This window comes from Centropristis striata, chromosome 23 (genome assembly GCF_030273125.1).
Source record: "Centropristis striata isolate RG_2023a ecotype Rhode Island chromosome 23, C.striata_1.0, whole genome shotgun sequence".
Classification (NCBI taxonomy): Eukaryota; Metazoa; Chordata; class Actinopteri; order Perciformes; family Serranidae; genus Centropristis; species Centropristis striata.
The window spans coordinates 5480253-5505738 of record NC_081539.1 but is presented as its reverse complement, the minus strand read 5'-3'; the positions used below and the strand labels follow the sequence as shown (position 1 = coordinate 5505738).

The window sequence follows — 25486 nt, the reverse complement described above, 5'->3', positions numbered from 1 at the left end:
CTGCACTCAGAAGGCTGAACACTGTTCCTCATATAAAACAGTAACTGTCTCAGCAGCAGCAGGGCTTCAAATATAAACATGTCAGCTTTGAATTCCTCATTGAAAGTGAACAAAAAGCTCCTGAATGGGAAGTGAAAAAAAGCATTAGAGTGGTGAAACCGCTCACAAGTTCCAGCTCTTTAAATTCTGTTTGTTTTCCAATGTGGAGAAATGGGTTCAGTTTATATTTCTGTGTGTTTTTAGTGCTGATAACATTGTTTTCTCTCAGACAAAGGACGGGCCGTGGGCATGTTACAGCGAGTGTGACTGAAGCTGCTACACTGTAAAAATAATATAAACATTTTTTTTAAAACCCTGTAAAAACAGTCAAATAACAGTAAACAAGCGTAACTTATTTTACAGATCATTTATTTTAAAATACAGTAAATATCTGAATTTAAAAGTATTTTTAAAATATTTTTACCTAATTATGACTTATTTGTTTTTACGATTTATTTTAAAAACATTTTATTGTAAGAAAACAGAAAATTGCAGTAAATATCTGAATTTAAAGATATTTAAAAAAAAAACGTTTTTTCACTTAATTATGACTTATTTTTCACTATTTTTTTTTTAAAGAAATTACATAAATTTAAATTTTTATTGAAAGAAAAATAGAAAATTGCCTTAATTTTACATTCATAAATATGAGTGTATGAATTCACTGTAATTTAACACTAAAGACCATTAAGTAATTAAATAATACTGTAAAAAACAATCAATTAATTTGCAGATTTTAGCATCCATTTAATGGTTAATATTTGTAATAAAAAGTTACTTACTTACTTATTTATTTGTTTATTTATTTATTTATTCATGGTGTGTGCAAAAAAACCCCTGAGAAAATCCCTTTAAAATTAGACAGTAAATTCCTGGAAAATATCTGGAAAATATACCAGAATCACTAGCAGAGACCTGTTGTCTTCTATATAATCACTATATTAAGTCATATATATATATATCACTATAATAAGTCTTCCCTTGTTTGCTTTTATTCCATCTGATTTTCATTTCTCTGCATTGTCGCTCCCACCAGCATCCGTTGTGGGACTTTCACACACATTTCTGTTTGAACAAACGGGCTCTGAGGTTGTAGATGCTTTGCATTCTCCGCTCTGTTCACCGTGTGTTTGTGTGTGTTTGTGTGTGTTTGTGTGTGTTTGTGTGTGTTTGTCATGGCAGCACAGTAACAGTTACTGCGTTTGCATCTGATTTGTTTGAGTTTGCACTGAGAAACCAGCTGAATGTCAGCAGGTCACAGTGCGCTGCAGGGTAAGGACAATATCATTTACTGTAAATGTAAATGTGCATGTTAAATATCAGATATCATTCAGCTGGTGGTGTTTAAAAGGGCTCGGGACCCTACGGCGAGATGATCGGCCTTTTAAGGAATAAGAAAGGGAAATAGAAAGCCTTTATTGTCATTGTACAGTACAAAAAGAGTAAAATTTCACAGATGGCAAAAAAAAAATCACAATTTATTTTTTCAAATCATCCAATTTTGATTATTATCACATTTTTTATATTGTTTTTAAACTGCCTTTTTTCAAGCATCTGTAGTGAAAACTAAAGAAACTAGAGATTAGTTCAATATTTTATTAACATACGAAGTAAATAACAAAGCAAATAAAATTAACATAGAAAAACATAAAAACAATTTTTACTCAACAGGACAACAAATGTAGAAAATATAAAATAACACAGTGAACTACTTTAGAGTCCTTAATGTGTTTCTGCAGGGAAGCAAGACCCAAAATAAACAAATTGTGAGATTTGTTGTTGTTAAAGCCCACACTGTTAATGATGGTTAACTTGTTTATTGAACAAAGTTCCATTCAGTAATAACTTGTTTCTCTGCAAGTTTTCATTTGTCCCACGCTCTTGAACGCACCATAGCTGTTTTCGACGCTATTGAATGCACCATACCCGTTTGTGAAGTGCCGTGCTGTGAATGTTAGTTTCCTCTCGATAGATTATATTTCCTTTGCTCTTTCCCAACATTCACCTGATAAGTAGAATAAATAAATATGCAATGAATTCTGCACACAAACGAGGTTCAGAAGAGAAATAGAATAAGTTTACACAGTGTGATTTTGCACAAGAGTGTGATTATTTATTGCACTATAATAGATGAGATTGCTGAACTTGTGGATGTTGTAACTATTCAAGAATCTAAATATTTACATTTAATATCACACGTAATCACATGCACGTGAGGTTTGTGGTCAAAAAGACAATCAGTGGTGTTGCAGGTGACGGTCAGGTCAGTCCAAGCCATGAAAGCTTCATTCAGACACAAAATCCACTTTAATATTCAGACTTTTCTCAAGTCTTTGCTTCTTATTTTCTTATTTTTTTTTACAATTATTGAAAATGAAATGCAGTACTGTGCAAAAAATGGTGCAAAGTAAGAATGCTTTCAAAAATGTTAATAGTGTATTTTTATCAATAAAAAAAAAAGTGAACCAGCTCCATTTTTTAAAGGCATTTTTTCACACGTGCCTGAGACTTTCGCAAGGTCCTGTAATGCAGCTATTCTCTACCTTGGGGTCGCGAGATGATTTCTGGGGGTCGCCAAATCATTTTGGAAAAAATATGAATGCACAAAATGAATATTAAATGACATAATTTCAGACAGGGAGATGTTTTAGTTGTTGTCTGCTTCATTATTTGTCCAAAATTTGTCGTATCAACTGAGTTTGTATGATCTGAACTGTGAGACTCTGTTCAGTGAGCACAGCGGAAAAAATAAACAAACAAAAACTGGCGCGTTGTTGCTTTACTGCAGCTGCAGTTTGCTAGCAGCTAGCTGTAACTGATGCTGGAAAAATGGAGTGATGGCTGCAAAGAAAAGCTCCAGACTGGGTCAGCAGCAGGGGTCCCAAGGTCTACCAGCAGAAAGACTAACAGTTAAATTGTTAAATTGACCCCCAATGTTAAATTGGGGGTCGTAACTCAAAAAGGTTGAGAACTACTGCTGTAATGTGAGAAGTTAAAGCCCCTCAGAGCTCTCCGCCTCATTAGAAATGACTTCTGGCTTGCTCCAAACTGTGTATTTAGACTGTGGTTTAGCTAAAGGTTTAATTCTGGATACTTCTTCCACCGCTGCACTTAAAGTGGAAACTCTTCCCTGCAGTTTAGGATTCTTGTTGCAGTTTTTTAAAGCAGCAGGTTCATGAAGAGTCGTGAAGCTGCAGCTGAGCTCTCTGCTGGAGGTTTGTGATCTGTGGTTGGTGGTGCTGCTGTCGTCTGGAGGAGGAAGTGAGAGCAGACGGACCACAGCTGAACTCTCTGCACCACCACAATATAAACAGTTGATCTCTAAGAAGTTAGTTTAGAAAGACTGAAGGCTCTGCACACAGAAGATTAACAGCCAGCTGCAGGTCCTGTCTGCAGAATGCAGGTTTTTTTTAGATCACAAGGCCATAAATTAGTTTATTTGAATTGATTTCTTTGTATTTTTCTTCTAATTTAAAGTAATTTTCTTCTCCTTTAAATGTCATTCATTGTATTATCATTATATCAGCGGCATAAACTTTTTTTTCTGTTTGATTCAGAAACATTTTTAGCAGTGAAGCTTGTTGTTGGTGAAAGTTTGTCGTCCAACATGTTTGATATCAGTTCAGTTCAGTTTGACTGGATACTTTGTTGGTCAGTCTGTGGGTTTGACTCTCATTGTGGAGAAATAAAAAGACTGAAGTGAGATGAATACACTGAGAATTATCTCTTATTGGACAAACGATTCTTGATCGAATTTTATTTTGTGGACACAAAATGCAGTTAAACAGTTAAAGCTCAATATATTGTATCGCAATACTCACCATATCATAAAATGCTTAAAATCACAATAATATCGTATCGTGACTCAAGTATCAGGATAAAAATCACAAATTTGCAACAAAAAAACTTAACGAGAAACCTTAAAAAAAATGACCAGAGAAAACTAAAACAAATTTACCAGGGAAAAAAAACAAAAATAATGAGAAAAATAAAAAACACAAATTAACAAGAGAAAAGCAAAAATGAACGAGATTTTTTTTTTTTTTACAAATTAACCCCCCCCAAAAAATCACTAATTTACAAAAAAAATGAACATAAATTATGAAATGTCTAAAAACTTTCTAAAAAATATTTAAAAAATGTCTAAAAAATATCTAAAAATGTCTGAATATATCTAAAAAAAAATTATTAAAATCTCAAACAATGTCTTACAATGTTTAAAAAATGTCTAAAACTTTTCTAAAAAACATCTAAAATTGTCTTAAAATGTCTAAAAAATATCTAAAAATGTCTTGAAATATCTAAAAAAAATGTCTTAAAATGTCTAACAATGTCTAAAAAATGTCTAAAACTTTTCTAAAAAAATATCTTAAAATGTCTAAAAAATGTCTAAAACCTTTCTAAAAAATATCTTAAAATGTCTTATAATGTCTAGAAATATCTAAAAATCTCTAACAATGTCTTTGTCTCGTCACGTTCATGTTTCTGGGTCAGTTCATGTGGAAATCCCTGCTGCTAATCCTCCTCATTCACAAGTCCACACACACACACACACACACACACACACACACACACACACACACACACACACACACACGCCAACGCAGTTTGACCTGTTTTACCACTCACACACACATGAACACTTTCATTGAGGAACGTGGTTGAAAAGCTCCGCTGCTTCCTGTTAATAATCTGTTTGGATTGAAGTCTGTGGGATGTGAGAGAGGAAGACGCAGCTGGGGAGACAGATGAAGAGCTGAGAGACGGAGACGTCCATCAGAGAGACGTAGAGAGAGAGAGAGTAGTCAGGCAGCAGCAGTTCTTTAGATTACTGCAGAGAAAACAGCTGCAGGCTTCTTCCAAAATAACCAGAAAAATAGTCAAAATTGAAGAAAAAAGTATAAACTCCCGGGGGAAAAAAGTCAAATTCACCAAAAATAGTCAAAATTACAAGAAATATTCAAAATCACAAGACAAAAGCAGAAAAAGTTAAAAATACCAGAAAAAAGTAGAATTACCAGGGAAAAAAAGTCAAAATTACAAGAAAGGAAGTCAATCAGTCAAATCTCTGTCTGTCTGTCTGTCTGTCAACCTACTAATAAATTAAAACATTAGTAAAATATTAAAAGAGTAATAGATACAGGTGAATGGCAGAAAAGTCTGCCTGAAGAAGTAAAGGCACAATACGTAATTTTCTCTCAATCAAAACAACAACAATGTGTTTTTCCAGAGATCATGAGCCAGTAACTCAAGATGATCTACAGACTTTGATGTGAGCGGTTTCTTGTAGGAACTATTTTCTTTCTATGGCTGATATTTCTAACACTCTAGACTGATAAACAGCTCTACAGGTCAGAAGAAAAACTATGTATTTTATTTTTATTTTGGGGTGAACTGTCCTTTCTTCTACTGTTCTACTGTCAGACTTGGAGGTAGATCAGAGAGGAACTGCTGCTGAAAGGAGCCGCTTCAGGTGGTTCAGGAAGCCTGAAATATCCCGTGTTGACTGGGAAACTCTCAGGAAAATTAAAAAAAGATTTGTTTTAACTAGGGCCGGGACTCGTTTAAAAAAATTAATCTAATTAATTAGAGGCTTTGTAATTAATTAATTGAAATTAATCGCATATAAATATTTGACCTGAGAACAGTGAGAAGTAATTTTTTTCACATGGATTTTTAGTATACCATTGAATAATGACTGAATACATAAGCTTAAGCAACAAAAATATTGTTTATTGTTTTTTCGGGCTAACGTCCACGCTAGCTAGCACACTAGCCGCTAGCTGCTATACGTTTAGCATTGAGGTGATACTTGAGGCTGGATGTGCTGCGGTGATATGTGAATTCCTTGTTGCATAGCAACACAACCATGCTCTTCAGCTTCTTCCTTCATGTTCACTGTGGTTTGTTGTTGTCTGAACTCATGAACGCTAGTTGGTGCTCCAGTATAATCGGTCCACCGGAAACTCATCCAGTGAGAAACGTTCCGCGGTTCAAAAATAAGTGCGATTAAAATGCGTTAAAGTCCCGGCCCTAGTTTTAACCCTTTCTCCTCCCCCCTACCTGTGTCTCCAGGTGAGCCCCGGGCTCCAGACTGAGTGCTAGCCATGTTGCGGCAGTCCGACAACGCGACCTCCAGCACCCTGGAGCTGGTGGCCAACGATATGACCGGCATCATGGAGAAACTGGACACCCGCGAGCTCGACCTGGAGGACGGAGAGTACGACACGACGGACGAGCCCACCCCAGGTCTGCTCCTACACACTTCACAAACACTACACTTTATAAACTACGTTCATCTGACGTCTGGAGGCAGAAGACACGTTCATTCCACTTCCTCAGGATGTCCCTCAGCTGATTTCAAGACATTCTGATGTATAATTTCAAAATAAAAGCCTTTTGAAATCTCAGATAATCTGCTATTTTTCCTCTAATTTCAGATTATGATAAAAAACAAAACTGTCCATAATCAGAGACTCATTCCACTTCAGGTGGACATCCCAAGGGTGTCCCGTGCCTGATTTGAGGACATTTTGATGCATCATTCCAAAATAAAAGCCTTTTGAAATCTCACATCATACAATATTTTTAATATTATATAATTCTAATTTCATATTACAATTAAAAGAAAACTTCTGTGCACAATTTGAAGATTTGCATGAAAAAAGCTTGATGGAAACACCAACATTTGATAAAACTTTCAAGTTAATGTGCTAAACGGGAGATGGAAATACATTTTAAACACTGTAAAACTCTCAAAAAATCTCACTGAATACAAATTCAAGAGGAGCGATATAATGTTGGAACGTTAAACTGATCTGTTGTATTTTAAGACGCTTTTACTGAAACATTTAAATGAAGAGAAACAACTCATCTTTGTCTCAACTCCTGGTTATCCAAAAAAAAACCCCATCATTATTATTAATGTACAAAATCTTTATTATAAAGGTATATTTGAATTATACACAACTTATTTGTCAGGAAATTGAAAATAGAATTTACAGTTAATAATTAAAACGTATAAATTCCGGCAAGTATCCATACCTGAGTGAGAAAATTAAAAAAGAAAAAACCTTAAAAAAAAAGGTAAAAAATTTAAGAAAATAAATAAATAATAAAAAACATTAAATAACATTAAAAAAATTAACATAAATTATAAATAAAACAAAAACAAAATTCGTACAAAAAAATGTCTAAAAAATAAAAGAAATTCTAAAAAAATATAAAAAAAATATATATATATATCTAAAATGTCTTTCTCTAAAAATGTTTTAAAATGTCAAAAAAAATGTAGCAATATCTGAAAATATCTAACAATGTCTAACGATGTCTATTAATGTCTGAAATTATCCCAAAATGTCTAAATGGTTTAAAATGTCTAAAAACATCTCCTGTGTCTGTTCTTTAGCCGAGCGCTTGCCGTTCTCCGTCATCTACCACACGGTGGGCTTCAAGGAGTCCGAGGCCAAAGTCTTCCTGTCGTCTCCCATCACCGCCAAGATCCTGGAGGTGGAGCGCTTCACGGCGGCTCAGGACCGCTTCTACGTCACCTCGCAGAGGAGCGTCAACAAGGTGACCAACAGACACCACCTGTTACCAGTTATTACAGAAACAGACGTCACCTGTTACCAGTTATTACAGAAACAGACATCACCTGTTACCAGTTATTACAGAAACAGACATCACCTGTTACCAGTTATTACAGAAACAGACATCACCTGTTACCAGTTATTACAGAAACAGACATCACCTGTTACCAGTTATTACAGAAACAGACATCACCTGTTACCAGTTATTACAGAAACAGACACCACCTGTTACCAGTTATTACAGAAACAGACATCACCTGTTACCAGTTATTACAGAAACAGACATCACCTGTTACCAGTTATTACAGAAACAGACATCACCTGTTACCAGTTATTACAGACACCTGGCTCATTCTGACTGGGATCCTGTGAGAGCGCAGCATAACTCTACCTGTGTCACTTTTAATAATCGCATTTGAATGAATCTGAAACACAGTTTCAATATAATGCAACAAGTTATGCACAAACTTCCACTTTTAAGAGCAAAGAGGATGATGACAGGCTCAGGAGGCAGGAAGCAGATCAGTTGGGAAATGTTATAATATTTCAAGCCATGTTGAACAAAAATTGCAGCAAGTTTAAGGCTCTTCTGCATTTGGCATTTTTTTTGTTGTTGAAACATTTAGACTCAAAGTTGCTACCAACTTTGGTAGTGTAAATGTCCTCAGGTTCATCTATTGCAGGGATTCCAAAAGTGTGGTGCGTGGACCCCTGGGGGTGCGTAACATGCTGGTAGGGGGTGCGCTAGAGGAAAAATGTATTGGCGGTCTGATAATTACACAATTACATTTTTTTTTTCCAAACACAATAAAGACGTGTAAATAAACATTTCCTTTGTAAAATGTCAAATCAAAAACTGTAATATTAATTAATAAATAAGTGCATTCTATTCAAAATGCACTTCATCTTAAAATCAACCTGGTTTCACAGAAATCCGTGAAATAGCCACGGAATCGCTCAAATTTCCGTGAAACTGACACGGATTTCGCTACAATGCAAGTTAATGACAGTCATATCCCGTGGCTATTGGTTTGTTCCAAGTCACGTGACTTTCAAGGTCCCGGCGGTCAGAACAAAAAACATGGCGGACAGTTCTCTCATTTTTAGTGAAAAATCAATATTTTGACTTAGTTTCTGCATAAAAATGGATTTTGATCACATTTCTAGCAAGAAATATATGTTTTATTTTCTAAATCTTCACTCAGTGAATGTACATAATCACTTTGTATGTTGGAATAGCCGCGGGATATGACTGTCATTAACTTGCATTGTAGCAAAATCCGTGTCAGTTTCACGGAAATTTGAGCGATTCCGTGGCTATTTCACGGATTTCTGTGAGATCATGTTGCTTAAAATGAAGCGTAGAAGAAGTTATCTTCCATTTTTCCAACCCGTGTTATGATGACGGGGTCATTTAAATGTCTCCGTCTCTCTGTGTCTCTCTGTCTGGTGTGCTGCTGCTCTGTGTCCAGTCGCTGCCGGCGGTGTTTAAGATCGAGCTGAAACACGGAGAGTTCACGTGGCTGGTGAAGAGGAAGGAGAAGCACTTCATGGACCTCCACAGAGAGCTGAGGACCTACAAGACCTTCATGAGGCTGCCGCTGCCCACACGCAGGTACAAACCTCCCTACTAGGGATAATTAATCCATGATCGATTTAGAATCTGTCGTTGAGAATCTGGTCGACCACGTTGAATTTCTAATCGACCTGTACGTCAATAAACCAATGAGCTGAGAATTAAGTTGGGTAAAGCTCCAGTTTACAAACTTAAAGTTGCAATAACAATTATAAAACACACAGAATCAATATAAGTATTTCCAGTCCCAAACTGTTAAGTTGTTATTGAATGTTTCTGATGGGACATTGTATTATGAGAAAAAGACAATAAATATATTGGAGAAAAAATAAAAAATAAATCCTGAAATAAATCCGTAAATAAACAAATACATGATGAAATCAATAAAAACATAAATAGTAAAAAAAATAAAACACACAGAAATACAAGAGGATTAATTATACTGAGTTTAATTTGATCCAAAAACTTATTTAAACACAAAACACATTTAAATATGAAGATTACTGTGAAAACTAACCTCATGCCTCTTCAGGGGCTAAATCTAAAAAACATTGAACTCCTCGACGTTTTCTTTACTGTTTAATCTCACTGAGTTCGTTTCAGACAGGAAGTCTCTTTTCGTCCTTTCAAAATAAAAGCGTCCATTATCAAAACAGGATTTTGCATAATACTGTATATATATATATATATATATATATTTTATTTTGCCCATGTATGCATGTTTTTACACATACTGGAGTATGTGTAAACACTTTTGTTGTGTTGTGTTTCAGTCACACGGTGAAGAGGCAGACGGCGGCAGAAGGAGTGAGGCAGATGCCCAACCTGCCCCGAGGAGGAGGAGACGAGCTGGGCCGAGAGGAGCAGGTCTCCAGCCGCAGGGTAACTAACCAACTAACACCTGGCACCTTTCACTCTCTCCTGTTGTCTCACTGTGTTTATTTTAAATCGTGCTGATATTTCTCCCGTGTGTGTTTGTTGCAGAGACAACTGGAAGATTACTTGAATAACCTGCTGAAGATGCCGATGTACAGGAACTATCACGCAACGGTAAAAATATATCGGAATTTCTGAGCTTAAAAACCTGGAAAATAACAAAACAGACAAAGATTTTAATAAAAACACTTTTTTCTCACTTTCAGATGGAGTTCATTGATGCCAGCCAGCTGTCGTTTATCCACGATCTGGGACCAAAAGGCCTGTAAGAACAACACTTGTTACAAAATTTAAGAAAAGCACCAAAATAATAATAATAATAATAATAATTATGATAATTATGATTATGATTATTATTATGATTATTATTATTATTATAAAACATTAAATAACATTTTTTTTAAATGAACACAAATTATAAAATGAAAAAAATAAATTAAAAATTGAAAAAAAATGTTTTTAAAAATTAAGAAAAACACCAAAAACTACATTTAAAAGTAAGAATAAGTAGTAGAAAAGTAGTTTTGGCCAAATTCACAATTAACCCAGTCACCTGATCACATTAGTCATCTAAAAAAACTGATTTCAGAAAGCCATCAGTTTAAAAACACAACACAACTTTCTCTTTTTTGAGGTTTGAGGATATTTATTTTTTTATTTTTTTATTTAATTTTATTTTTTTTTATTTAACCTTTATTTAACCAGGGAATATCCCATTGAGATTAAGAACCTCTTTTTCAAGGGAGCCCTGGCCAAGAGGCAGCTATGAAGCAAGTTTGCATTTATCTTTTCCAAAGCACCATCAGAAACCTCTCCCGTGATATTCTCCCTCGGGACGAGGATGCCCTAAAGTTTGCACAATCCAATCAACGTGTGTGTGAACTTCAACCTGTTCTTGAGGCTTGTGTCTCTTGTCTTTCAGAGAAGGAATGGTGCTGAAGAGATCCGGCGGCCATCGGATCCCCGGGATGAACTGCTGCGGTCGGAGCAAGATGTGCTACCGCTGGTCCAAACGGTCCGTAGTTCTGATCACTGCTGAGATCTATGAACTCATTACATTTAACCCATAAGAACCTATGGTGACACTCTCCCATATTCAGCTTTATGCTTCACATTAACTCATTAAATCCCTAAGTGACGTATAAATGACTTCTCAAAAATGTGTGTGTGTGACTGGAAACAGAAATGTGAAAAAGTAGCTAATTTCAAAAATCTTATTTTTTTTACGAGGCTAAATTTAAACCCATTTAACAATTCTAATCCGTTAATAGTTTGTCCTGTGTTGCATTTAACTTGTTCTGACCATATTTCCTGAACAAATTAAGGTAACACTTTACAATAACCAATTAAATTATGTTTATAGTTGGTTTATAAACCAAGTATTAACCATTTACAAAGTGCTATACATATTTAACTGTAAATGTTTTCAACCAATTTCTTAAAGGTATATGAATCATTTAAAAATCATTAACATACTTAATATGATGTTAAAAATGTTATAATCAGTGCAACTAAAGCTATTAATTATAATTTAATTGTTTGTTAATGTTAAAGTAACTATAAACTTACATTAATATACCATCTATATGCCATTTATAAATTATTTAGTTAGTTAAACATTAATAAATTATGTATTTACCATTCTAAATGGCCTATATACGGTTTATAAATTATGGAGATGCAAACAAAAAGGCAAATGGTTATTTGTTTTTATTTATTATTATTATTATTATGCTACTTAAGAACAAATCTGAAAAATAATTAGTTGTTATGTCACAATTTTAATAAATGTTGTGGAGATGCAAAGAAAAAGGCAAATTTGTGTTTCTGAAAGCAGAAAATATGTCTATTTTTTATATTTTAAAATAAGAAATATCATAAACATAAATACCATAAACGCCCAATGTAACGTTTATGTCACATCACAGATCTTTGACAGTTAGGGGTAGAATTTTTGAAAAAACATGATAAATGTATTCTATGTGGTTCTGTGGTATATCCTCCATAACTTTCCTTTAAGGATATTTGGCTCTGGGTTCTTATGGGTTAATACTCAAACGTGTCCTCTTAATGTTACTGAGAAACTTTAAAGTTCAAGTGTGACTTTGTTCCTTTGAATTATGTTTTTAAACATTGTGATTCTGGGATTTCTGGGCACTTTCTCTGCGTTAGAAAAGTGAAAGTTGTGTTGTGTTTGTGTGCAGCTGGCTGGTGGTGAAGGACTCGTTCCTGCTCTACATGAAGCCCGACTCGGGCGCCATCTCCTTCGTCATGCTGTTCGACAAAGAGTTCTGCATCAAGATGGACTCCAAAGACACAGAGACCAAACACGGCATCCGGATCGACAGTCTGTCCAGGTGTGTGTCTGTGTGTACAGCTGCAGCTTCAAGTGGCTCGTAGACTCGTTTATTTCAATCAACCCAGTCGTGATTGTGATCCTGATGCATCTCCTGCAGAGTTTAACCCTGGTCGTCCCAAACTCCATTCAGAAAACGAGCATCTTAAAAGTTGTTAGCTTGTCGTCTTGCAGACAGACCTAACAAAGCAAGAATTCAGACTTTTTACAGATCAGCAACATGTTGTAGTTATGCTGCGTTCGATTGCTCTCGGAAATCGGAAAGATCCGAGTTGGAAATTCCGATTTCCGAGGTAAATGCGTTTCATTGCTCAACCTCGGAAAACATGGCCGACCACAGCAAGTTAATGTTTGCTCTGATGTCTTTCGAGCATTTAAAAATCATTCTGGGGAAGTTCATCAGCTACCTAAGAGAGAGAGAGTATATAAACTATAATATTTACACTTTTACTGAGCTTTTTCGTCCCTACTACGCTCACACAAACTCTTTAATTAACAGAGTGGGAGTGCAAATACCACTACAGAGTAATCCTACACTTTTAGTAACACAAATGCTAAATTAAACGACACATAACAGACTAAATGTTGAAGATAAAGTAACTGTTTACCTCTCACCATCCACGTATTCCCGACCTACTCGGGCTGCTTGGATCCTACCTGAATTCCCGAGTCGGAATCCCAAGTTCAAGGGCCGTTCTATTGCACTTTTCCGACTCGGAGGTCGGATCTTTCCGAGTTCCGAGTGCAAACGAACGCAGCATTATTTCTGCATCATTTTTGATCCATTTATTGCAGTTATATCATACATTATGGGTTCTTACTGCAGTTGTAGTGGCGGTCATCCAGACTCAGTTCCTGTTGAAGGAGTCAAGTCAAGTTCACTATTGTTCGTCCAGTCATGACGGTGTTTCTGGCACTTCCACATTCCACAGTAGGAGTTATTTTGGACATGATTGTTGTTCACACAGGTGCTTAATGTGTGAGTTACATGAATAAACGGATAAAATGTGATCCTGCAGTCAAACTCACAGGCCGGCCAATAGAAAAGCACGATTCCACGAGGCACACGCTCTGCAGGGGCCAATGGTTGACCAACAACTCATGCCAGACTTCAGCACACTTGTAAATTAAACTGTTAAAATAAAGTGAATTATAATGTGTGTGCTTGTGTGTGTGTGTGTGTGTGTGTTCAGATCCCTGGTGCTGAAGTGCACCAGCTACAGACACGCCCGCTGGTGGGGTCAGACCATCGAGGGCTTCGTCCAGAAGCACGGCTCGGCCTTCCTCAAAGACCACCGCTTCGGATCCTTCGCCAGAGAGGAAGTCAACATCCCCGCCAAATGGTCAGTGCTGCAACCACCACACACACACACACACACACACACACACACACACGTAAAATGACCAAAAAAGGTGTAGAAAAGTCACTAAAATTACCAAATAAATGACCAACAAGGACAAAAATAACAAAAGAGACACAAAATTACCAAAAAAAATGGAAAAACTAATAAAGACAGTCACAAAATTACCAACAAGACACAATTAGGAAAAGAGACACAAAATTACCAGAAAATACGTAAAAATTACACACACACACACACACACACACACACACACACACACACACACACACACAGACACACACACACTGACACCCTCTCACACTTCTGCAGGTTGTCAGTCATCAGTGACATCGTTTAAAGTCAATAAATGGGTCAAAACAAAAATAAAAACACACACACACACACACACACACACACACACACACACACACACACTGTCCACTTGTGTTTGAAGTTGACATCAATGTTTCTTGTGAGGTTTCTTTTTCTTTTTGTGACCCGTTGATAAAGTGTGTTAACTTAAAGTTAAGTCAGCATTCAGTTGGCACACATTAGAGGCCGGCAGGTGTCTAGACGAGGCCCGGTCCAGTTGGCACAGAGAGCGTGTGTGTGTGTGGGTGTGTGTGTGTGTGTTTCTTGCTGGAGTAACCCGACACAAAGAGAGGGAAAGTGAGCCTTACCAGCTCATCACCTGTCTCCCTGCTGCGCAACACTATACTGTCTGTGGGACAGACTCTGTGTGTGTTTGTTTGTGTGTTTTAACATATTTTCTGGTAATTTTGTGTCTTTTTTGTTAGATTATTTTGTAATTTTTACATCTTTTTTTTTAGTCATTTTGGGTCTCATTTGGTCCTTTCATGTCTTTTTTGTCATTTTTGGGTCTTTTTTTTAATTTTGTGATTTTTTTTACATCTTTTGTTGGTAATGTTGTCTCTTTTGCTGATTGTGTCTTTTGATGGGCATTTATTTGGCAATTCTGTGACTTTTTTGTCACTTTTGCATCTTTTTCGGTAGATTTTTGTCTTTTTTGTTTATTTTACGTGTGTGTTAGTATGTGTGTGTTTCACATCTTTTCTGGTAATTTTTGTGTCTTTTCTGTTAGATTTTCTTTTGTTGGTGATTTTGTGTCTCTTTTGCTAATTGTGTCTTGTTGGTAATTTTTAGGTAATTTTGTGACTTTCTTTAGTCATTTTAAAATCTTTTTGGTAACTGTCTCCTTTCGTTATGTCTTTTTTGTCATTTCCGGGTCTTTTTTGTAATTTTGTGTAATTTTTACATATTTTATTGGTTATTTTGTGTCTCTTTTGCTAATTGTGTCTTTTGTTGGTCTTTTTTTTTGTCATTTTTACATCATTTTTGGTAGATTTGTGTCTGTGTGTGGACAGATTGGAAAGTGAAGGGGGGGGGTTTGTTAGGATTGTTCTCCGTGTCTAAAAGTGTGCATCTGTGACTGTGTGTGTGTGCACACATTTGGATATTTGTGCACATGAATATTTGTGTGTGTGTGTCATCTACAGGTATGTGAACGGGAAAACCTACATGGAGGACGTGGCCGACGCTCTTGAAGAAGCCAAAGAGGAAATATTCATCACAGACTGGTGGTAAGTGTGTGTTTATGTGTGTGTATGTGTGTGTGTGTGGCTTTAAAGAGTGGGGATTTTCTCTGTGTGTGTTTGCATGTGTGTGTGTGTTTCAGAGTGCAGTGAGTGCACTTGGCGGTCACCTCTTGGGGAGGTTTTCTGGTCAAACGGATCAGTTTCAGTCTGAGGCTCAGAATACTGTTATACTAGTACACACACACACACACACACTCACACACCTCAAGTGTGTGTGATTTACTGTGCCTGTAGTATTGGAGGAAGTAGACTTGTAAAGATAAAAGGACAATTAAAGCTTCTGTAATCAGAGATTTGTTTCTAAATCTACTGATCAAAAAGCAGGTTTTGTTGTTTTTGATTAATGTTTTGCTCTCCAGTTTTTGGGGGATTTTCTTGCTTTCAGATTACTGGAAGAAAGAAGGAAGGACAGAAAAAACAGAAGCACGAAAAACAGAAATATGTTTTCTATTTAAAGAAGAAGAATGTGGGGAAGTAGGGCGGGAAAGCTGGAGGAAGTGAAGAGGGAAATAAATATAAATCCAGTTTCTGTATGTGATGTCTTACAGGCTGAGTCCAGAGATCTTCCTGAAGAGGCCCGTTGTCGAGGGCAACCGCTGGCGTCTGGACTGCATACTGAAACGCAAAGCGGTGAGCACCAGAGACGAGAAGGACGGGGAGCAGGCAATACGATCTGCTGTCTATAAAAATAAAATAATGTGAAATAAGACAACCAAACAGAATTGACAATCTCCTGCAGAGCGTAGCCCGAATTGTCCCAAACTCCATTCAGAAAACGAGCATTTTAAAAGTTGTTTGCTTGTCGTCTTGCAGAAAGACCTGACAAAGCATGAATTTATTCTTTTTGCATATCGGCATCATGTTGTAGTTATTTCGGCATCATTTTGATCCATTTATTGCAATTAAATCACAGCAGAATCGGTTTATTTTGGGTTCATACTGCAGTCATCCAGACACAGTTCCTGCAGAAGGCAGTTAAATTCACTATTATTGATCCAGTCCTGGCAGCGTTTCCACATCAGGTACAAAGCAGCAGGAGAAATAATTTCCGACACAGTTTAAACAAGACCTTTAAAGACCTTTAAACAATTTTAGACAGACATTTTTCACTGTTTCTGATATTTTATAACCCAAACTATCAATTGTGAAGGAACTCTTCGTGCAAAAATATTTTATAATGCTGAGATTTACTTCTTCTCTCTGTTTTATAATCATATAAAACTAAATATATCTGGTTGTCGGACTGACAAAACAAGACAACTAAAGACATCACCTTGAACTTTGAGAAACTTCGATGGACATTTTTTCACTATTTCTGACATAATGATTTTGGATATCATCAAGAAAAACATGGAAAATATCTAGATATCAGCTCTTAAATTAAACTCTTATCAGCTATTTTTGTTGTTATCATTATATTTGCCCAAACAAATGTACCTTTAGTTGTTCCAGGCATTAAAATGAACAAAACAATGGTCTAATATTTTTTTTGTCCATGACTTTATATCTTTTATTTTGCCCATGTATGCATGTTTTTATAAATACTTTATACATACTTAATTGATCGTTAATGTTATAGATGCTTGAGTTGGCAGGCGTTAACTTCTAAACGCCCATCAAAAGTTACAGATGTATTTATAATAAGGTCCTTAATAACCATTAATTAACAAGTAATAAGACATTGTTCTCGCTTTAGATCCGGTAGTTGCAAAAAGCATAGTTAACTTATAGTTAACTTATAATAGATGAGCAATAAAGTATATTTTAATATCAATAAGCAAACAAAATAAGATTAATAAAGACATGGCAAAGACATAACGGGTGGGTCATGGGTGTTTGTAATGCCATTATTAACACTTATATAAACTTATAAACACACAATAATGTTAATAAGCATCTTGTAAGGACTTACAAGGGCCTTATTACTTGTTAATTAATGGTTATTAAGGACCTTAATATAAAGCGTTACCGATAATTGTCTTACTACTGGTGTTTCTTCCATAGCAACAAGGCGTGCGTATCTTCGTGATGCTGTATAAGGAGGTGGAGTTGGCTCTGGGCATCAACTCCGGCTACAGCAAGAGGACGCTGCGCCACCTGCACCCCAACATCAAGGTGATCCGCCACCCGGACCACGTCTCCTCCGCCGTCTACCTGTGGGCGCACCACGAGAAGATCATCGCCATCGACCAGTCGGTGGCGTTCGTCGGAGGGATCGACCTGGCGTACGGTCGCTGGGACGACCGGGAGCACCGGCTGACCGACGTAGGGAGTGTTACACTCTCACACCTGGAGCAGGTCTCTGACACACACACACACACACACACACACAGTCACACACACACACACATACAGACACACACACACAGACACACACACACACACACACACACAGACAGATACGCACACACACACACACACACACACACAGACAGATACGCACGCACACACATGCACACACACAGATACACGCGCACTTACACACACACACACGGACGGACACACACACATGCACATGCACACACACACACACACACACACACACACACACACATACAGACAGATACACACGCACATGCACACACAAACGCACAAATGCACAAACACAGACGCACACATGCACAGAAACGCACACACACACAGACAGACACACACGCACACACACACAGGCACGCATGCACACATGCAGATGCACACACACACACACACACACACACACACAAACGCACAGACACAAACATACATACATGCACACACAAATGCACACATGCACAGACACAGACACACACACGCACACACACACATGCACACACAAAAGCACAGACACACACATATGCACACACACATGCGCGCACAAACGCACACACACACACACACACTCGCACAGACACAAACATACATACATGCACACATGCACAGACACACAGACACACGCATAGACAAACAGACACAAACACACTCAGCTGACCTCACTGACGTTGTTAGTGTCACCTGATCGTTGTCCAACATGTCGTGAGGACACGACACCTTCACCGTCCAGCTGCCCTCTGCTGCTTTATCTCTGCTTCACACACACACACACACACACACACACACACAGACGTACATTTAATTTCACTTTAATCAAGAACATTTTTAATGTTAGAAATCCATAGATTGCTGTTTTTCTTCATAAATTAACTGTTTAACCGTGTTTAACTGGTTGTCAGGCTGCGGCGGCGTCCTCCACCAGCGCCGCCCCGGCCAACGGCAGCGGCGCTCCGCAGAACAACGGGAAAGGAATCTTCACGGTGACGGACTCGGGGGACCAGCCCAAGCTGAAGGGGCAGGGCCGCATGAAGAGGACCAGGATGAGCATCAAGAGACACCTGCAGAAACACGGGCTGGCCCACGCCGACAGCGACAGCGACCTGGAGAACGAAGAGAGTGAGTCCTACTCATTTCAGATTATTTAGTTGTTTTTGTTGATGGTGCAATTGTCCTGTGTGAAGTAGAAATGTTTTTTAATGTTACTTTTTATACAGTGCATCCCTCATAATGTTTTCAGCTTCTCAAATATGGAGATTTCCTTCTTTTCTCAGTTTTATATCATATCAGAGTGAATATCTTTGGGTGTTGGACTGACAAAAAAAAGACCTTTAAATAATTTTAGATGAATATTTTTCACTATTTCTGAGTTTTTATAGATCAAGTGATCAATTGTGAACAAACTCTTCATGCAAAAATGTTATATATTGCTGTTTTCGGCCTCTTAAATATGGAGATTTGCTTCTTTTCTGTTTTATATCACGTGAGGGTGAATATCTTTGGGTGTTGGACTAACAAAACAAGACCTTTAAAGAATCTTAGATGGACATTTTTCACTGTTTCGGATATTTTATAACCCAAACGTTCAATTGTGAAGGAACTCTTCATGCAAAATAGGTTTATAATGCACAGATTTACTTCTTCTCTCTGTTTATATCAAATTATATATATACATATATATATATATATATATATACTATATATATATCTGGGTGTTGGACTGACAAAAAAAGACATCTAAAGACTTTGAGAAACTGGGAAGGACATTTTTTTTGCTATTTCTGAGTTTTTATAGACCAAATGATTAATTGTTAAAGGTGATTTTCATGCAAAATGGTAAATAATGCTGTCTTTAGCCTCTCAAATATAGAGATTTGCTTCTTTTTCTCTTTTATATAAAACTAAATGTATCTGGTTGTTGGACTGACAAAACAAGTCATCTAAAGACTTTGAGAAACTTAAATGGACATTTTTTCACTATTTCTGACTTTTTCTAGACCTAACAATGAATTGAGAAAATAATCAGCTCATTATATATATATATATATATATATATATATATATATATATATATATATATATATATATATATATATATATATATATATATATATATATATATATATACATATAATAGCTCATGAACATAATTATCAGTTGCAGCCCATGTCTAAATGGCAGTTACTGTGGCAGCTAATTTATATTTATTTGACTGAGATTGAAGTAAATCAGCTAATAGAAGCTGTTTTTTAACATGCAAACTCCAACATTTTAAGTTGGAACGAGTTTTCCACCATGCAGAAGATTTAAAGGATTAAAGTTTGTGTCCAGTTTGAAGAGCATGAAGTGGTTTTCCTCCAGCAGCTGAAGTGTGAAGCTGCTGTCTGAGTGTTTGTGGGCGCTGTGTTCAGGTTGGTCCGACAGCGTCAGCAGCCAGCACGGCCTGATCCCCGGCAGGCTGGCGGAGCTGAGGACGGGAGCTCCGCTGGGCCAGAGTCCGGCTGGTGAGTCGGCGGGTCGCCTCCCGTGTGTCTGCTGTGACTCTGATCTGGACCGAACCGCCTTCAGTCCACTGTGTGACAGCGTGAAGCTTTCTTTCCCTCCTAGTGGTCAAAGATAGACTCCTTTTTCTCTTAATATCTTTGACATGAGCAGGAACATTTTGGTCATTTTGTGTCGTTTTCAGATAAATTGTTGTCTTTTTTTTGGTCATTCTGTGTCTCTTTTTGTACTTTTCTGTCTTATTTGTAATTTTGGCTTTTTTTGTTGTAATTTTGTGTCTTTTTTTGGCAATATTGTGGGGGTTTTTGGGTCATTTTGTGTCTCTTTTTGTAGTTTTCTGTCTTAGTAGTAATTTTGTGTCTTTTTTTTTTTTTTTTTGCAATTTTGTGTCTTTTTTTGTCATTTTGTGTCTTTTATTGTCATTTTGAGTCGTTTTTTGGTAATTTTTTTTGCAATTTTGTGTCTCTTTTGGTCATTTTGTGTATTTTTCGGTAATTTGTGTTTTTTTATGTTAATTTTGTAATTTTTTTTGTAACCTTGTTGGGGGTTTTTGGTAATTTTGCCATTTTTTTTGTAATTTTGTCTTTTTTTGTGTCATTTTGTGTCTTTTTTTGTGTCATTTTGTGTCTTTTTTTGGTAATTTGTGTCTTTTATTTTGATAATTTTGTGTCTTTTTTGCTAATTTTGTCGTAAAAAACTGAAGGAGCAAAAGTTTCAGTGTGTCAATCTATTAATGATGTAATCTTTCTGCTGCTCGGCGTCTCTTCCTGTTAGAATAACTTCACTGTTCATCGTTTTGGAAGATTTTACTGAGAGCAGAATAATCCTCAGAGGGCTCCTCCTCTCCAGAACAAACACACCTGCTGATTAAAACCAGTAAAAACACTGAATAAAGCAGTTCCATGTTAAAAAATCAGTGTTTCTCTGGTGCGGTTTGGCTGTGAGCCGAGCTGCTGCTAACGTTAGATAGATAGATAGATAGATAGATAGATTGATAGATAGATAGATAGATAGATAGATAGATAGATAGATAGATAGATAGATAGATAGATTACTTTATCCATCCCGAAGGGAAATTCGGTTGTCACAGCAGTCCGGTATTCAAGTACAATAAAATACAATAGAATAAAATACTGAGGTAGCATAAATAAAAACAACAATAGAAAAAAACACAGAATAGAACAAGGGCACTTAAGAAGTTAAAAAAAAGAACATCAGTTGGTAGGATGGTTGGCAAGATGATGGTAATAATTAAATATAATAATGAATAATAATAATAATAGTACAAAATATAATATATATAATATGTAATAATAGAGAATAAAGAATATAAAATGAAAATGAAAAAGAAAAATATAAATAAAGTAATTATAAGTAAAATAATATGATATATAATAATAATAGTAATAATAATAATAATAAATATAATAAATAAGGCCGGTAAGGCCGGTATAATAATAATAGTTAGCTCAGCTTGTTTCTCGGAACATCATGATAAATAATAATAATGATAGTATAGAAGTGAATGACTGAAAAAGCAGTTGAGCAGAGGGATAAAAACAGATGAAAAAGACCTCAACTCAGTGGGGAAAGTAATGAGAAGCAGAGTAAAACTGGGACTTTCACTGATCAGACCAAAGTAAAAACCTGCACCATGTGTCCTTATATTTAGAAGTCGTGCACACACATGAGACAGAGGTCGGTCCTGCAGCCTGTAATCTCTTTTTAAAGAAAACAAACTCATATTTCTGAGCTGGCACACGCGTCAGCTCTGCAGTAAAACAGACGCCGCGGCAGGTTTTTATTAGCTGCTGTTTGTTTGGCCGGCTCATCTCTGTTTATCTGTCTGTGATAGATGGGAAGTGTCGGGGCGACGTGAAGCAAACAAACGCTGCTAAAACAACACAAACTGATTATTTCTGTCATTTTCTCTGATCACTCCACAATCCAGTGACTTGGATCATTATAGTACCATTTATTTAATTCATTTCTTTTTATTCTTTTAATACATTTTCTTTTTTAAACATGCAATTCACTGAGAATCTGTTTACACAGAGCAGAGAGGAGAGGACAGGACAGGAGAGGCTGTTTACACAGAGCAGAGAGGAGAGGACAGGAGAGGCTGTTTACACAGAGCTGAGAGGAGAGGACAGGACAGGAGAGGCTGTTTACACAGAGCAGAGAGGAGAGGACAGGACAGGAGAGGCTGTTTACACAGAGCAGAGAGGAGAGGACAGGAGAGGCTGTTTACACAGAGCAGAGAGGACAGGACAGGAGAGGCTGTTTACACAGAGCAGAGAGGAGAGGACAGGAGAGGCTGTTTACACAGAGCAGAGAGGAGAGGACAGGAGAGGCTGTTTACACAGAGCAGAGAGGAGAGGACAGGAGAGGCTGTTTACACAGAGCAGAGAGGAGAGGACAGGAGAGGCTGTTTACACAGAGCTGAGAGGAGAGGACAGGACAGGAGAGGCTGTTTACACAGAGCAGAGAGGAGAGGACAGGAGAGGCTGTTTACACAGAGCAGAGAGGAGAGGACAGGAGAGGCTGGAAATATGACAATACTCCAATATGTACGATTTTATTTTTCTTCATTTTTGGTAATTTTGTGTCTTTTCTTTCTTCATTTTGTATAGTTTTTTTGGTCTTTTTTTACAATATTCGTGACACTTGGAAAAGTGTTTAGATATAAATTTGATTTTTATTCAAACATTTTTAAGTATTTTTGTGTCTTTTGGTCTTTTTTTGTAATTTTGTATCTTTTTGGGTAATTTTGTGTCTTTTTTTGGTCATTTTTGTGTCATTTTTGGTCATTTTTGGTCTTTTTTTAAAACATTCGTGCAACTGGTGGGCACTTGGGAAAATCTTTATAATATAAATTCTATTTTATTCCAATTTTTAAAAGTAAAAACATTGTTTTTGTTATTTTATTTGATTACTCTGATGAATTTATTTATTTGAATACATTTTCTTTTTTAAACATGCAAGATGCTAAATATTAAATAAGATAAAAGAATAAGATGCCTTCTCTCCCTTCCAGCATGTGTTTCTGAGGTTTTATCGGTCCTGATGGAGTTTCTGTCTTTCCTCCAGCTGCTGTTTGATTTCTGTAAAAGTGCTGTCAAAGCATTTTCCAAACAGCCGTGCATCACTGCCGGGTTGGCGTGCTTCATGTCGTGTGCTGTAAACACGTTAGAGCTCAGCGGAGACGCTTCACTGCTTCTATCCTAAACCAGTTTTATTCTGAAGACGTAAATCTGTAAAAACACAAATCCTTGGTTTCAAGGTCAGTTGGTTACTGTAGTTTTATCAAACAGACAGGAGGACATGGTGCATTTGTTGGGGACTATTTTCAGCGGCGGATTAATCCACATTTGGTGCTGTAGTGAGTGTTTGTAGCAGCAGGACGGTCTGTGTTTGAGTGTTTGTGTGCATGTTTTGTCTAAAAATGAGAAAAAAAAGTCACAAAAATGATCAAGCAATGACCAACTAAAGACACAATTAGCAAAAGAGGCACAAAATCACCAACACAAGATGTAGAAATTACAAAAAAAGACACAAAAAGGCCAAAAGAAAACACAAAATGACCAACAAAAGATGTAAAAAATACAAAAAAAGACACAAAATGATGAAAAAAGACATGAAATCACCAAGAAAAGACAGAATGACCAAAAGAGACACAAAATTAACAAAAAAAGACCAACAAAAGACGTAAAAATTACAGAAAAATTACAAGAAGTTAGAAAAAAGATACAAAAATGACCAAAAGAGACACAGAATTACAAATAAAGATGTAAAAAATACTAAAAAAATGACCAACAAAAGACACAATTGGCAAAAGAGACATAAAATTACAAAAATGAATCCCGTTTGGTGCTGTAGTGAGTGTGTAGCAGCAGGACAGTGTGTGTGTGTGTGTGTGTGTGTGTGTTTGTTTTCATGGTGATGAATGAACTCGTCTCCCAGTGCAGCTCTGAGGCTTATTGATGTGTTTTTAATAGTTTGGACAACAATGGAGCTCTGAGGCCAGAGGAAGAAGAGATACCAGGATTCTGATTAGATAGTAAAGAAAAAAACCTCTGTAGTCGTCATCCTGCCGGAGAGATTGAGCTGTATGTTTTCTTTAAAAGATACCCTAAAAATTTTTATTCTAGAAAGAAAACAGGCCTTATCGTCAGAGTTTGACCTTTCCAACGGTCCTTGAACAGATCATAGTTTACAAAAGTTTCCATCAGAAAAAGTGACCAAAACTTTGTGTTAAAATGTTGATATTTGTGTCAGAATCTCTTTATTCTCCATGTGACATTTAAAATAAAGTGTTTTCACTAACCAGATCCTGTTAAAAACATTAAATTCTCCTCAGAGACACTGAAGACATGATTGATTCTGCTGAGACCAACGGTCACGTGACAAATATTCACTGAGAATCTGTTTACACAGAGCTGAGAGGAGAGGACAGGAGAGGCTGTTTACACAGAGCAGAGAGGAGAGGACAGGAGAGGCTGTTTACACAGAGCTGAGAGGAGAGGACAGGAGAGGCTGTTTACACAGAGCAGAGAGGAGAGGACAGGAGAGGCTGTTTACACAGAGCTGAGAGGAGAGGACAGGAGAGGCTGTTTACACAGAGCAGAGAGGAGAGGACAGGAGAGGCTGAGAACATGACAATACTGAGAATATGTACAATATATGGAGAAAACTTTTTTTAACATATTCTTTGGTAATTTTTGTGTATATTTTCTTAATTATTGGTACTTTTGTTTCTTTAGTCATTTTTGGTAATTTTGTGTCTTTTTGGTAATTTTGTCTTTTTTGTATTTTTGGTAATTTTGTGTCTTTTTGGTAATTTTGTCTTTTTTGTATTTTTGGTAATTTTGTGTTTTTGTTGAAACATTCAGGACATGTGTGGGCACTAGTAAAAGTGTTTTTATAGAAATTCCATTTTTTTAGTAATTTATCAGAGAAATTCAACTTGTTTTTCTGATTTCTGCCATTCTAACTGTGTTATTCTGCACAAAGACTGTTTGAGTTGTTCTGATTGAGCTGATTCCACAGAGCTGCAGGACTTATAGATTTATACAGATTTAAATATTACATTGAAACACAAGGACACGAAGAGGAGATTATAAAAAGAGTCAAAAAACTCTCTGAAACAGCTCTTTGGGATGACTGAATGGTGCTATAACATCTATAAACTTTTCTTTAGGACAGTAAAAACTGGTCTCTGG

The 25486-nt window shown here is 36.6% G+C and overlaps 1 protein-coding gene across 2 annotated transcripts in view; it reads left to right on the top strand.

Annotated features, from left to right (window-relative positions):
- Positions 1-25486, top strand: part of pld1b (phospholipase D1b) — a 41704-nt gene that overhangs the window by 2760 nt on the left and 13458 nt on the right. The window contains exons 2-14 of one of the 2 annotated variants that reach the window (XM_059326805.1): positions 6115-6288; positions 7448-7611; positions 9101-9243; positions 9978-10086; positions 10189-10254; positions 10347-10405; positions 11063-11155; positions 12345-12497; positions 13690-13839; positions 15357-15440; positions 16004-16085; positions 17460-17753; positions 18665-18881. In XM_059326805.1, the coding sequence (XP_059182788.1) occupies positions 6147-6288; positions 7448-7611; positions 9101-9243; positions 9978-10086; positions 10189-10254; positions 10347-10405; positions 11063-11155; positions 12345-12497; positions 13690-13839; positions 15357-15440; positions 16004-16085; positions 17460-17753; positions 18665-18881 (1756 nt within the window). In that variant the 5' untranslated portion in view covers positions 6115-6146. Of the gene's footprint in view, positions 1-5660; positions 6289-7447; positions 7612-9100; positions 9244-9977; positions 10087-10188; positions 10255-10346; positions 10406-11062; positions 11156-12344; positions 12498-13689; positions 13840-15356; positions 15441-16003; positions 16086-17459; positions 17754-18664; positions 18882-25486 lie in introns of those variants that run through there. The other variant, XM_059326806.1, reaches the window with a different exon arrangement.